The 15,123-nt window shown below is 37.2% G+C and overlaps 1 protein-coding gene across 2 annotated transcripts in view; it reads right to left on the reverse strand.

Annotated features, from left to right (window-relative positions):
* The window catches only part of EPRS1 (glutamyl-prolyl-tRNA synthetase 1), a 37,991-nt gene that overhangs the window by 21,281 nt on the left and 1,587 nt on the right, over nt 1–15,123 (reverse strand). For both annotated transcript variants that reach the window (XM_083856358.1, XM_083856359.1), the window contains exons 2-12: nt 14,355–14,439; nt 9,809–9,908; nt 7,848–8,004; nt 6,589–6,728; nt 5,845–5,945; nt 4,466–4,592; nt 4,074–4,266; nt 3,507–3,678; nt 2,760–2,993; nt 1,652–1,736; nt 1,252–1,311 (exon numbers count right to left, since the gene is read on the reverse strand). In XM_083856358.1, coding sequence (XP_083712484.1) covers nt 1,252–1,311; nt 1,652–1,736; nt 2,760–2,993; nt 3,507–3,678; nt 4,074–4,266; nt 4,466–4,592; nt 5,845–5,945; nt 6,589–6,728; nt 7,848–8,004; nt 9,809–9,908; nt 14,355–14,439 — 1,454 coding nt within the window. The remainder of the gene's footprint in view (nt 1–1,251; nt 1,312–1,651; nt 1,737–2,759; nt 2,994–3,506; nt 3,679–4,073; nt 4,267–4,465; nt 4,593–5,844; nt 5,946–6,588; nt 6,729–7,847; nt 8,005–9,808; nt 9,909–14,354; nt 14,440–15,123) is intronic.

Below are 15,123 nucleotides of genomic sequence, written 5' to 3' on the forward strand. Positions count from 1 at the left end.
ATTAGCAGGCTCTTTATTTTATTCATTAAAACTCAAAATCCTTCATCAAGAGCTAAAAATTACAGGATCATATATAAAGTATGAGTTGCCATACTGATAAAGTCTTTGAGCTCAGAACTACCTGTAAGCAGCCAATGGGTTTTGTTCATATTGCAGACAGCTTACAATCTGCACAGCCACATGTAAATAAAATTGGTTAATAAATATGGTGCTGTACAAGGAGCTGAGTCAGAGGTCTAAGAAACTCAGTTTAAAAGTCAATTAAAAAAACAATGAGCCTTGACAGTCCATTGTGGATTTTTCCCCTCAAACCAGTTATTAGTCATAAATAGATTTATGCAGCAACAGAAAGAACCAATTCATAAACCTATGTGTATGTAGCAAATCAAATGCAAAATACATGGAGAAATACAAGACACATGCCAGACAAGCAAAAACTATTTAAATTAACAGATCTGGGCACTATCTAAGCAAAACCAAGCAGGAATCCCAATGCAAAATAACAGGTGTTTCCACAATCACACAAAATATGCAATCCTCGTGAAAACAAATCGCCTTATTATAGTGTCCAAGCATCCGCTGCCAAAAAGCAACTGATCGTGTCAAGATGCAATATTCCTGATTTGCCACTCAGTCAGAAACTCCAGCAGTGCTGGCTTGATCTTCCCAGGCAGAGCACGCAGTGCGTTCCTCCTTTTGCCACAGAAAGGAAGCGCGGCCAACGTGAACCAAATTGGGAGAAATTTGTGTTTATGTTGAAAAATCAGCCAAACCAGAGGTGGGCAGCCTTTGAAAACTAGGAATAATGCATTTTCAGTGGGTTTGTAGAGCTCCTGTTATACAAGCAAGTGTCTATGAAGCTGCAAAATGATAGCTTATGCTATGTATGCTTACAGCACTGTAAGCTATATGCTAAGGTAAAAAGCATTAAGTAATACCTTCTTACAGATAGCTCGCAGCTTGAAAGCAGAAAAATGAAATGCAGTTTTCAGATCAGATTTACAGCAAATACCATTATCTTTTCCCGTACTACTAAGGAAGGCAAGTAAGTACTGGTATAGGAGAATCAATAGGATTAGTGCTTCTTCAGGTTAGAACGGGGGGACATTCCATTTTCCTGAGAGTGTGCCAAATGATGCAGCATACTGCAACTGCTACTGGTTGTGATAAGCACTCCAATGAAGGCTGGATTCTCTACATATCCTAGAAAGAGGATACCAGGAGTAGGATCAAATCCCAGTAAGCACATACCTTTTTGTTAAAGGACCAGATTTTATCCCACTCCATATTCACCACAGATCGAGAGGAGCCCTGGGAAAAAAAAAAAAATGAACCAACACCACATTAATATGAATATTCTAGCTCTTAGACTAATTTAAAACAAAGTTCTTCACACTGAAAACCCTCTGTGGTTTGCTTTCATCAAAAAGTGTTTTTGAGCTTGCAAAATAAACCCTTTTTAAGTAAGAAACCTGCAAGTCCATTTTGCCAACACCTACTCAGAGCTGCTACCATTGTTGAAGCAATACACATCAAGGTAGCAATGCTTCAAAAGAAGAAACCTCACAGTGACAAGTATATTAACTGAAGCTTCACAAAAACTTGTGAAACTTATCAAGGGAGATTCAGAGAATGAGAAGAAAACACCCACCTGAGCAGCAATAAACTGCTTTAGCCCTTCAACTGTCATGCCTCTTCTCAGGACACCACGCACAGTGGGGAATCTTGGGTCATCCCTAGTGGAAAAAGGTATTCCATTAGTGCCATATCCTAAATTTTCTAAATTCTACACTAATCGAGAACTTTACTAATACTGCCACACATGAAAGACACAGCCTCGGTGTATTTTCACTATTTTAGGTGAGAAAACCTGAGAAGACTGAGCTCTTATCCATACAAAATACATGGTGAAGGTCAGGTCTCTCAAAAACTAGCAAGGCAAAAGTTACGTCCTTATCCATTATTTCCTTTCCAAGGGCACCCAGAAAATGTTACTGGAAAGAAGTGACAATGCTACCTCTTGGTATAAGTGATAGAATTCTGTGTTTTGGAGCTTTTTTCTGTTATGGAAGAAATAAAAAGGCCTAATCTGCAATGTAACATCTGAGTTTGGTGGGAACATGAATCAAACCTTGCTGAGGACCTAACAGGGAGGCACAGGGAAGGAAAAATCACCTTAAGACCAGCTACACTTCTAGGGAAAAAAAAACAGGCAGGGGCAGAAAAGGATAAATTTGGCTCTAGCCAAGTGGCTCCATGCATAAGCTAGGAATCTAAGCTTCCAATTCAATTGACAAGTAGACAACTAGTCCACCAAACACTGTCTGCAGAAATCAAATAATCTGAAAAAAATAACAGAAAGAAGGAGGGTGAGGGCAGGTGGGAGAGAAGTGGGATGGCTTTGACTAGATGGACAGGACCAGAAATACTTCAATCCAGGCCCTCTTCTGGCATTGTTTAGGAATGACTCCAATGACAACAACCAATGACTCAAGAGTGGAAAACATGTAAATGCCACCCACAGCAAGAGCCAGAAACCAAAAATAAGCTGCCTCATATTTATTACAGGACATGAATATGTATGTACACAGCTACTGTAGAGTAGGAAACTGACACATTGTACATGCAGAAGCCAGTGTAATTAATCTATATTCTTTAATATTGTTTAAATATTCATTCAAACTGTCCCAAAGCAAAAATGAATGTGCTAGTCATGAGGATCTTAGGGAACAATGCTGACCTACAGCCATGGAACATACCATCCATCCACAAGGCCTTCGTTGACAAACCATGTGAGCTTTCTCTTGGAGAGCACAGTGTTGTTGAGGTTTAGCCTGCTATACTCCCATATATATGGTTTCCTTATGCCCAGAGCCTCAATAATCCAGTAGAATTGTTCATCTCTGTCATGGTATTCCGTTGTTCTCAGTGCATGTGTGACACCTTCAATACTGTCAACAATGGGGCAGGCAAAGTCGTACGTCGGATAAACCCTGACAAAAAAGATATTTAATTAGCAGGGCAGAACAAAACACTTTCTTCCCACCTAAACATTTAAACTCAGCACAGTTTATATTCATGTATTATAAATATTTATAACCTATGATCCTGAAAACTTTCAGACCAAGACTGAAATAACACATACACAACAAATTGTCCACAAAAAGATAAAGGACAATTCATTTTTAAGACAAAGAAAGCCTTCAAGAAATTAACTGATCACAGCCTTAATATTCAAGCCTAAAAAAACAACCCCACACCGCTAATGTTTTTTTCAAACATACAGAAGGACCAAAACTGAAATAACATTCACTGTTGACCATGATGGCCACCTCACAGCTTTTAAAAAGTCTTTTGCACAAGTTTCAGAAAGTCAAGAGGCGCATCACATATTCTGGTTGAAAAATGCTAGCAGGTTTCAAGTATTAAAAGAAATTTACTAAGGAATTGTAAATGCACTGAAAAGAGCAAAAGCTACAGGGCACACAAGGAGAAAGTGAACATACTTGTAGGTGCTGCCAGTCCGAGGGTGAGGCTGGTTTTTACAACGATAAAGAGTTGGATCCCTCATGCATCCATTATTACTACTCATATCTATTTTTGCTCGTAGACAACAAGTTTGTCCGTATTCTGTTCCCTTTTTCATTTCTTCCCACATTTGTAGATTCTTATTAACACCTAAGAACAACAAAAATAAACCATTTTCTAAGGTATTATGAAGCTGATTTAGAATGAAGCTTTATTACTGCAGTTAAAAAAAAAAAAAAATCAGTGTCACCCCCCTCTTAGGACACCGGAATTCATTTTCATGCATTTTACATTTTGAATTTTTTAAGTGGTTATGAATGGCGATGAATTCACACACACACACAAGTTTACTGCCCTGGTCTAAATGTATACTTAATCCATCCAGCCTTGTAGAAGAAAGCACTAAACACTTTTAAGTCCCTATAAGGACCAGGATCTTGAAGATATGCAATTTAGTAATTTCATTCATATTTGTTAATAAAGATCAAGTTTTGATGCCAAATCAAAAAGGTAAGAAAGCAAGACTGAAGCTTAAAGCATCTTACAGTTATTTCTGTGTTTAGACTCCACTCTTTGCTCACGCTCTGCCTTCATTTGCTCTGCAGGAGTATCATCCACATATGCCTTCCCTTCTTGAATAAGCTTTTCAGCATATTTCATTATTGTTTCAAAGTGGTCTGAGGTATATGTAAATTGATCTGGTTTGATGTGCAGCATGGCAACGTCTTCAAGAATAACCTGTAAAGTGTGAAAATGTACACTGTAATATTCAGGAGAGGTAGTTTTCTTACATCTTTATCCTCTTCATGTCAGATGTGGTGTTTTTAATGCCCCATTGTCCAGGAAGGATGAGCCATAAAAATAAGCATGAAAGAAAAGAGAGGCATGCACTTATCATTCTTTCACAGCCTATAATCACGCTATCATCTTATCATACCTTTTCAAAGTCTTCTTTCTCTTTTTCTGGATTTGTGTCATCAAATCTCATAATAAGTTTTCCTTTAAAGTTAACTTGGTAGTGCTGATTTAACAGAGCAGCTTTGGCATGACCAATGTGCAGATATCTAAAAAGGAAATTAAAAATAAATATATACACCAGAACTACTTCAGATAGAGTTCTTTATTTGTGAGGGAAGGAAAAAGAATGAAAAGCAATACCCAAGTGTAACAAACAAACCTAGGATATTTGTTGAAATACTATAAGTTTGTGAAAATAGAATATGTTTCTTCTACTACAAATTCAGTAGTTAACTGGTAAAAATACCTAAATCTGTAAATTAGAGCGTTGCTATGGATATAAAGATTAGACTGCAATTATCTCCATTTTTACAGACTAATTTAAACCAACTGTTGATGATGCCTTGTAGCAGCTACCAGAAAATCTGAACCTAGCACATTCACAAGAGTGGAATTTTCTGACTGCTGTGTATTTTTCAATATAAGCTATAAAGCTACTGACATTCTGAACTAAATCAAAATCCCTAAATTCTCAAAATTAAAATCTCTTACAAAAAGAGAGTAACATGTCCCTGAAGAACAGCATGCTTTAAAACACCAGGAATAAGACACTAAAAACTACTAAAGTTGAAAATAATATATGTTATAGACATACATGCACATAATTTACAATATTTGAGTAATAGTTTATATTGGACTAAATAGAGTAAGAAGCACAACTACAGAAGTCATGTGATGCTGAGCAGCCAGTACAATGAAAAATGCAATTGTAGAAACTTTATAGGTCATCGGGCAACTCCAAAAAGAAACAGAAAAGGAAAAGCTGGCTGAAAATTGAGTTTATTATACTGCCTCATCACATCTTCTCTGTGTGGTCTTTAAGGACTTTGTGCTTTAATATTCCACACAGTCTGGACCCCTGGACCTCCATTATACATCTGGTAGTCAAGCTCCCCAAGGAAGGCTATCCCATTCATCTTTCCTTTCTCAAATCTAAGCTTCCTTGGGAAGCCCCAAGTCCCTTAACCCAGTTCATAAGGACTGGACGTCCACACCATAGCTCCTGGCAGGGCACACACATCCATTATCCATGCAAATGTCATCTTCCTGCTTCTCCTCATCCCACTGTTGAGCAGCACAACATCACCTCACAACTAAACTCCCTATTCTAAATTCAGGCAACAGTGCAATGAAGCACAGAGGGGAAGTGAACAAAGAGCTGTAGTGGAGACAAAGCTTTAAACACTCATTTGGTTTAACAGCCTTGTCTGATAAGCTGATTAACATCCTCACCAAAGCACATTTTTTTAAGAAGACAAGACATAAATAGAACCTTCTCAAAGTATTCATGTTTCTTACCCACTTGCTTCAGGAGGAAACCTCACAATGACCTTTCCCATCTCTGCTCCAGGAAGTTCAACAAACTTCCCAACATCTGCTTTCTTTTCTTTTTCTGTTGCCTTGAAAAGAGACATAAATACAGATTGTATTAGCTGTAAAATCAGATACAAAACTGTAGATAATAACTGCTGTATCAAAGTCTCCTTTCAAACCTACAAGCTGCCATACTGGACCCCAAATTCATCTCTTCACAACTTTCACATTACTCAAGGCACTCCAACTCTAGATTAATTCTAGAGTTTTTAAATATTTTGTCTTCAAATCTGGTCCAGGACTGAAAAGTCCCACCAAGTTGTCTAATTTATTCCACAGAAGAAAACAATTGCTAGTTAAGGTTTTTTATCTTAGTGTTCTTAACCTGAATGTGATTAACAAATTCAGTCAACGGAAGAGAGCAATCTTTGCAGGTCTAGGATCTCAAACTCTCTTTAGAAAAAGCAAACAATATATCTAAAGAGCAGTGCTGATTAAAAGAAGAGGTGCCATATTCCCATGACTCCACTTAAGCACTGGACTAGACAACTCATGCCTTTCTAAACTTGAAAACAACAGCTTTAGCTGTTAACAAGAGTTTACAAAAGTTTAGCTCACTGTATGACTGCTTATTTTTAGTTTTTTAATTCTTTAACTTAAAAAAAAAATTCTTGTAGTGTATTCACAAAAATAAAGCTATTTTTTCCAGAGAATCTGAGTAAATCTCACCATTTTAACCTTTGGTGTACCAGCAGCCCACTTGGCTCCTACTGACTGGAAAGCACGTTGCACCTCAAGGAAGCTGTACCATCTCTTTGCATGCACAGGAGCTTTGTTTTGTTCTAACTGCTCTTGCCACGTGCTATTACCTGTTAGAAAACAAAGAAGTAAGTTTTCAAACTATTAAATTATAAAAATAAAATTATTTTTATCAACAGCAGCTTTTTAAGACTAAGAAAAGGTGATTTTAAAAATCTACTCACTCTCTCTTCTGAAGAGATTTAGTCATGGGGACACAAGCCACTCAAGAGCAAATTAAATAAACAAGTTCCCTTCAAACCCAGAACATACTGCATTGCTTCTTGCATTGATCAAGGCAGAAGGTGAGGGGGAACAGTCAACACACATTTTTCCTTGTATCATCCACCTCAAAAATATTAGTAACATTATTTCAAGACAGAAATATAGGATATCCTTTTATTGTGTTTCCATTCGATGTTTTCTAAGCTTTATCATACGTGAAACATGTGTCAATATTTATTTCTGAGGGGTTGTATTCCCACAATCTAATTTCCAAGGAACACATTTCTCCAGAAGAATTCTGATGGGGAAAACGAGAAAAAAAACCACTCCCTGTTCAGATTGCTCTTGAGAGCAGCAACCTTGAAAAAATACCAAAAACTGCTAGTTTTTAATCTTACCATGCCCTCTACTTACAAGTGGAATTGGGTTATGCTCAATGGTAGATTGTCACCTATCACCTTTAGATATAGAGCCAAGAGAAAATAAAACCCAGATCCATAAAAACAGATCACCAAAGCTTCTTTAACCTCTTAAGGGTATTTTACAGAGTAACATTACCTCTCCTAATAGTTCAAAGTAAACACTGAAGAAATTTCCTCTGCTAAGAGAACGTCACAGAAATGTCTCTGCATATGATTTTACGTTGCACATTTTCATATTGAGACAACAGGTAATAAAAGACGTTCTTACAATTACTAATACAAAAGAAGTCAGGAAAAATTCCACCTAGGGATTACAGCTCATAAATTTCTAAATGTAACAACAGTTTTAAAAAAAAAAATCTAGGATTCCCTAAGCTAAACTACTGCCATCACTAGTGATGCACAGGCCACAGCAGTGTGCACGACAGTACAAAGTCTCTCATATAGCTAGGAGTCACTACCAGCATCCACAAAAAGGAAAAATTGGGGATTCCTGTTGTATATTGATTGCAAGCCAACGAGACAAAGAACATAAACCAATACCTTTTAGTACAGCCCAGACACACAAGTCTGCAAGACTCAGAGAGTTTCCCACCAAGTAAGTCCTTAGAGACAGACAGTGGTTGAGCTCCTGGATGGCTGAAGGGAACTGGCTGGCAGTGGATAACTTTGTAGCACTGAACTCCAGCCAATGGTCAATCTTGTTTGAAGGGACAAAAGATGATTAAAGTTATTAAAGGAATGAGAATTAAGCTTTTTAAATAACTGAATAATACACAATCAATCTAATAGCTGGACAGAAAATATTAACAGGAAGATTAGAATTAAATGTATCAGATCATAATGTATCATGAAAGAATGTTTAAAATAAATCATACTAAAAAATTCACCCAGAACTATACTAAATGATGAAATTCAATTTCTTCTTTCAGCAAGACTTCAAACTGCGAAAAACACCAACTTATTGAAGTTATTTACCCATTGGTAAAATAATAAGCAGTTCTTAGACACTTATCACACAATGCATATAATAATCATCATTATCCCTCAACTATTTAGATACCATATTTGTGACCTATTTCCTCTTCCTGATGCTGCTACTGGTTATTCTACCATTTTCCCCCCAGTCCCTATCTTCTCTTTCTCATCTCTTTTTAGATTTGAAGAAATCAAACCCCTGCCTTTTGTAAGTCGTACTCCCCTCTCCTGCAAAAGTTTCTTCCTGCAACTTTGCACAAAAAATGTTAAGAATTAGGCTGGTTACTACTAATGTAGCTCTGTCTATAAACTGAATCCCTCAACCCTGCAAGAGACTAAGTGTCTCTTCTACTCTCCTGGTCTTACTTCATGTGTAAGTGTTCTGCAAACTGCAGTGGGAAACCTTCCAACATTCAAGGCAACGTGGCAGGCACAGATGTAATTACAACCACCACAGAATTCAGTTCAGTCATTTGCAGTTACACGCCAAAATATGTGCACCACAAATGCAGCTGCCCCTGTACTTCTCCAAATACAGAATTATTTCTGAAAGAGGTAGAAGTGAAAAGAAGTATTGTACCAGAAATACCAGCCCTGAAAATATGTTTGCTGAGGTCTGGCATTGATTTAGAAACAAGGGATTTGGACAGAAATTTTAAGTAGCCACAAGATAACTTACAACTTTTTAATGCCTCACAGGCAAAGTACTGAGACAGCACTTCCCTTGAGACCAGCTATGAGGGCTGAAGAGTGACTGGAGACTGAGTACCACTGGCTTCAATAAGAAAAGACCCGAATCAAGTCCTTCAGTCCCTCCTCAAATTTCAGAGGAAATAAATTTCAATTTGTCTGCTAGTTTCAGTTATGAATTTAAAATTCAGCATATGATTGATTATTCTGAACTAGACCCAGGAAGAAACCGGGGTGAGGGCTTTGTGTATCATATACAGCAAAAACTACCTCAGGATTTCAATGCCACACAGTGTTCCTTGGTGTTACACTAAACTGTTACAAGATAGCAACTGATAGCAACAGAGCTGAGGAAAGTGAGGAGGGAAAATCCCATGTACCTATCACCTCCCAACCTGAATTATTTTATATTAATGAGCTGTCAGCTTAGGAGCTGCTGTTGCAGGGATGGACAAGGGCAACCCTTTCAAAGCTCAGATTTTTTAGTCTTCTTTATATGGAGGAGGAAGCTTAGCAAAACAAAACCCTCAGCATCCCACATAGCTGGAACCTCAGTCTAACAGTAAAATGCAGTACAAAAGACACAAGGTCCAAAAAAACCCCAACCCCAAAACACCCACCCCAAACTTAGAACAGGCCAAAAGATAAAAAGGGAAAAGAAAAAAAAAGTCACAGGAGCCTGATTCAAGGCCAAGACTGATGGGGCTTTGAGCAACCTGGTCTAGTGGAAAGTATCCCTACTCATGGGAAATAGATAGTCTTTGGGGTTGGAAATAGATGGTCTTTAAGGTCTCTTTTAACCCAAACCACTTTACGATTCTGTGATTCCTTCTCACCTCAGTGTGTTCCAAGAGATTTGAGCCATACAACCCAGCAGAGGCAGCAACTCGAGCCAGGTACCGAGCTATTGAATTCACATCGGTAAATGAAACTTGCCTGAAAACAGAAAGAGGCAAGACAAAGGCATAGTAAATTACATAGCAAATTACTACCTCCAGTCAGTTCAACTTCAATTGCACACGCATAGTTGAAACATGTGCAAAGTCAACACAAAATAGATTCCAGGTGAACCAACAGGTCCTAAGTCACCAGAGGGGGGAAAAAAAAAACCACCTAAGAATAAATAGGTCCGTGCTTTTCTACCACCAGATGAGATAATAAGCTTCTAAATGTGAAAGAATTTTGTTTAGGCTAAAAATAAGAAAATAAGACTCTGATTATTCTTTCAAATACTAAAACTCTCTCCACAACTGACAGAAATCATAATTATAACCTGAGCTACAGATTTTCCAGATTATAAGGACCTGATCAATATTTGTGATTTATCTTTTATTTTCATAAAAGAGGATTCCTAGTGAATCAACAGAAGAATTGAGGGGTCTTCATCATGGTTTTAAGGGCTAGCATCAGGGGAAATAACCCTGTTCATTTGTTACTCACTTTACTCAATTCACACTTCACAGAGACCATCCCCTGGTGAACAAACTTGCCTGCCTGTATTGGTTTTTCTACCCAGTCTTCTCCACGTAACAGACTAATTTGAATTTGTTGTCCCCATTCTGCTAATGAAAGTTTTCAATTGACCTGAGAAGAAAGGCTCTCCAAAGGGAGTATTTCCCTTTTTCTTATTTTCATGTCCCTTTTCTACATCATACACAGTATTAAAAAAAAAAAAAAAAAAAAAAAAAAAAAAAGCTGCACACTGTCAGAAATCTAGCTTCCAGTTCATCTAAGATAAATTAACATTTACTAAAGAGCTTTGGAAAAAAGATGCATCAGAAGCATAAGCTCTCCAGAGTGTTCTCTACTCTACAGTCCCATGCACATGCAAATTGCAAAAACAGAGCTCCAATTGCTTCTAAATCAAGCATTGGTATCAACAAAAGGAGTCCTTGTAAGTGCTCTTTTGAACACTTACTCAATTTAATGGACTGAATGCTACACTCCAACTTGTCCAGCCAAGGTTCCACTTCAGTTCTGTCATTGTTCTCTACTTCCTTTTTTACCTGCTGTGTCCTTTATAAAATTAAAAGAATTCTGACAGCCCTCAAGCCTTGCAAAAATCAACAAAAGTTCTGAAAATTACACAAAATGTACTTGATACATTAACAATTAGAATGTGTCCCATTTTTTGTACAGATGGACCAGCCAGCCTTATTAGGTTAACTGCAGGAAAACATAAGGAATATAGTTCATTGGGAGGGGTTTTTTTGTTTGCTTGTTTTTAATTCTGCTTGCTTTCCAAGTATCTAGGATCCAGTATATATATAGAAGATCCATAAAATATAACTAAAACCGAAAGTCACAGGAGGATGTTTAAATTACACAAAGTGTGTCCTATTCGAGTTTCCCACTATCCAATTTTCAGGAAGCTTTTTTAAATTGAGAAAAACAAAACATTTTCAATACATTTTCACTTGACAAGTCTGTGAAATGCACTTTTATTGTTTTCATTAGTTCATACCAAACCAAATACCCCCTGATTACTCAAGCAAAACTGAATACATGCATAAAATGGGAACATGTTACTCTGAGTAAAATCTTAATTATGCTTCAAAAGTTGTTATTTTCTTCAGGAAAAACAAAATACTCCCACCCAAACATCACTAACTGACCTCTTAGGAAAAGTTATAAAAGGCTCTTTGCAGCCAGTGCTTGCTAACTCTAGAGCTAAGTAAGGAAGAATGAACAGGGACAGTGCAAAGAGTGGCTATTGAGAGTGACATGAAATGCCACATAATTAAACATCAGGGTAAATATTCAAGAAGACAAGATGGGAAAAAGGGACACAAAAAAAAAAAAAAAAAAAAAAAAGGCACAAAATACAAAAAAAAAAACCAAAAAAACAACCCCAAAACACAAATTATTTTCAATCATAATAAATCAATATTGAATTGATTTGTAAAAAGCTTTGCAGAATGCTTGGACTGATCTTCCTAGGAGAAATAACTACTCTGAAATGCGCATTTGCTCACCACACAAAACACAAAAGTTGTACTGCAGTTTGTTTTCTGACAAGACACAGGTACACAAAAACTCTCCATAAAGCCATCAGCACCTAGCAGAGTGGTTTACTTAGGAGCTATTACTATGTGAAGTTTTGAAGACAGGGCTTCAAAAATAACCTTTAAAATAAAACTCATCATCCCAAATGAGTGACAAACCTTTCAGGTTTATCTTAGCTGGCAGCTAAGTTTCAGCTAGTTAGCTGAAAATTCTGACACCAGATTTTAACTGAGCTTCAAAACAGAACCTAGAAGAATCACAAATAAAATGTTCTTTCTTGTTCAAGTGAAGTCATTAGAACTAATGGATTCCTGAAAAAAAAAATCAAAACCTGAAATATCCCAAGTGATTTTCACATCATGCCAAAACAAGATGGTTCAGCAGAACTGATGCCATGAAATCCATTTACCAAAAGCATTAGTTGAGATGTGAGTTCAGCTGATGCCTCTCACATTGCAGATATACTTTTAACACACTTTAAGGTGGAGAATCAATTTTTAAAATGATTGTACAACCAAGCAAGGGAAAATTAATGCAATACTGAGGCTTGGAATAACTTCTTGAACATAAGCCAATGCCAGGGATGAGAGGACACTGACACACAAAAATTTCCATCTGATGGGACCATGATTCTAGACATTATCCACTCAGGGTCAAAGTGCAGAAGAAGAGTGTTTGCTTTACGTTTCTGACAAGTTCCATTACAGCCAAAATGAGCAGGTTTGCAATGCAGTAGGAAGAAGGCAAGGTAACACTAAATTATTTAATGAAAGAAATATTATTTCAAAGCCAACTATATACATTTAAAATATTCCAAGATTGTTTCCATGTGTCATAGGAGTGTGTATTCAGGTATTTTAATATATACCTCCATACACTGCCTAAACTGTCAAAGCAAAACAAAATCTAAACCTGACCAAGGCTACCTAAGGGGAGAACTTTCTCCTGCAACTAAAAAATATCCAATTAACTTTCTGTTATATAAGCTGTATCCCACATGTGCAAAACACATGCTGAAGATTTTTAAAGCTGTACCAATTAAATCTCAATACAACCTGTCACATTTCTCTTGCTTTAATTCAAACCGAAGTCAATGCCATCACCAGGCACAGCAAAAGACAACATGCAATATCAGATAATGCAAGAACTCCTATATGAGTTCAGGTTTAACATCCTAAACAGAAAACAGTATTTCTATCCAGTAAAACAACCATGACTGAAGAATGTGAATCTTCCTGTGCTTTAATTTTCTGCAAGTATATGTACAGAGTGACAAGCTTTTTACCTAAGGTTAGAAGACATGGAAAGGCTCAGTTGGTGTTAATTTATGAGGAGCAAGTCAGTAACTGCAATACAAGATGAAATATGTTGCTTCTATAGCCATTTCACAGACAAGCAGGTATTCCAGTTCATGATGCATTGGTGGCTTTAACAGCATCTTCTACTGAATTAGCTCACAAAATGAGAGCTTGTCAGCAAGTCTGTGAACAACAGATTCCTCCTGATGTTCAAAAAAAAACAACCAATGTTCAAAAACTACCATTATAATCAGTAATTCCAAATTCATCATGGTGTTAATAATATACTTCAAGTTACAACTGCAATACTCATGTGTACAAATATGCTCCTTACTGTAGATACTAAATGCCAGAGTTTCCACTGATTTGTCAGACAGCAGGATCTCTCCTCTTGATATATCCAGGTGTCTTAACTGATATGGAATCAAAGATGACAATGCAGCTTGCCAAAACAACTGTGTTAGTCTTGCACTTCTGATAGGCATTTGATCTTAATCAGATTGTAAAAAACCATCTTCATGCCCCAAACTTGAAATTACCCATTCCAATGGCAGAGTATTTTTAGAAGGACAGACAATAGATTACTACCGAAATTTCCAATATTCTTTCTACAGTGTGCAGATGAATACACTGGATAGCACAGCACAGTTAATTAGCACTTTCCTGAGATAACATAATGCCATTGCTTATACACAGACAGGAGGGAGCCTAAAATAATGTCATCTAAACATCCAAATTTCAGTCCATCACACATGTACAAGCCTAAGGAATCCAATATATCAAATCTCTCTAATATAAAACTGCCTTGCTGTTGGTCATCCATGGCACCACAAAAAGTGACTGGTACAGAAAAAATGGTTATACATAAGTACATGTAAATAAAAAGAGTTTTTTCCATAAAGATCTAGTTCAGAATATACTGCAAATGTTTTGCCTACAGAGACATTGGTAATGCAGAGATTAATAAAACTGTATTTTTTTTCTCTTCCTCCTACCTAGAAAGGTTACTTTCAATGTTACAACCATGTGATTTCTAAAACTGCTGACCCAAAGGTAGGAGAGATGCAAAGTCACTTACTCAGACACAGAGAGGATGGTTTCTTTGCCTTCTTGCACTGAAATTTCAACATCATTCTTCACATGCTCCACCGTCAGCAGAGCTCCTTGAAAAAACAAGACAAAAAGACACTGAACTTCCTTCAGGGAGAGATACCTTTCATAGATACAGCCAACCAGTTACATCTCCTGTCCACTAGGACCAGGTGACTGAACTGGCTCCTTCAAGTAAGAATGACCAGGGAAACAAAAAAAAATGTTCAGTCTCATATGCAAGAGGCTTCTTGGCAATCCTTGCAGCTTCAAATTGATAATGTCCAGCACACAGTGATCTGCAGTGGGTTCAGGAAGTATCAGCTGCAATGCATTCTTTCTTCCTAAGGGTATGGGGAAGTCAAAACTAGTCCTGTCCCCCAGTATATGAGAAGAATGCAGTCCAAAAGCTCTTAATTATTGAACTAATGTACTCCATCCCAGCCCTGACACATGCATCAAAGGAGATCAATTACTGAATGTACCAGCACTTTCTGAACAAGGATGAGACTATTTTCTACCTGATTTAAAGTTTATGAAATGACTAGCCACTCAAAACCAATAAACTTTATCCACGTAAAAGTGCAGGAAGCTTACACTGGGTTTTCAAAGTAGTTCACCAGCGACAGTGAAAAATGGCCTCCAGAAAGAAAAGAATTATTGAAGTTTTTAGGCTACACCATTGACTGGAAGGCAGCTCTGCCCACACTGGAAGAGGCTTGATGCAAACCTGCTCTGATCTCGAGGCTGTACAGCAC

Source organism: Zosterops lateralis (genome assembly GCF_965231275.1).
Source record: "Zosterops lateralis genome assembly, chromosome: 3".
In the NCBI taxonomy this organism is placed as follows: Eukaryota; Metazoa; Chordata; class Aves; order Passeriformes; family Zosteropidae; genus Zosterops; species Zosterops lateralis.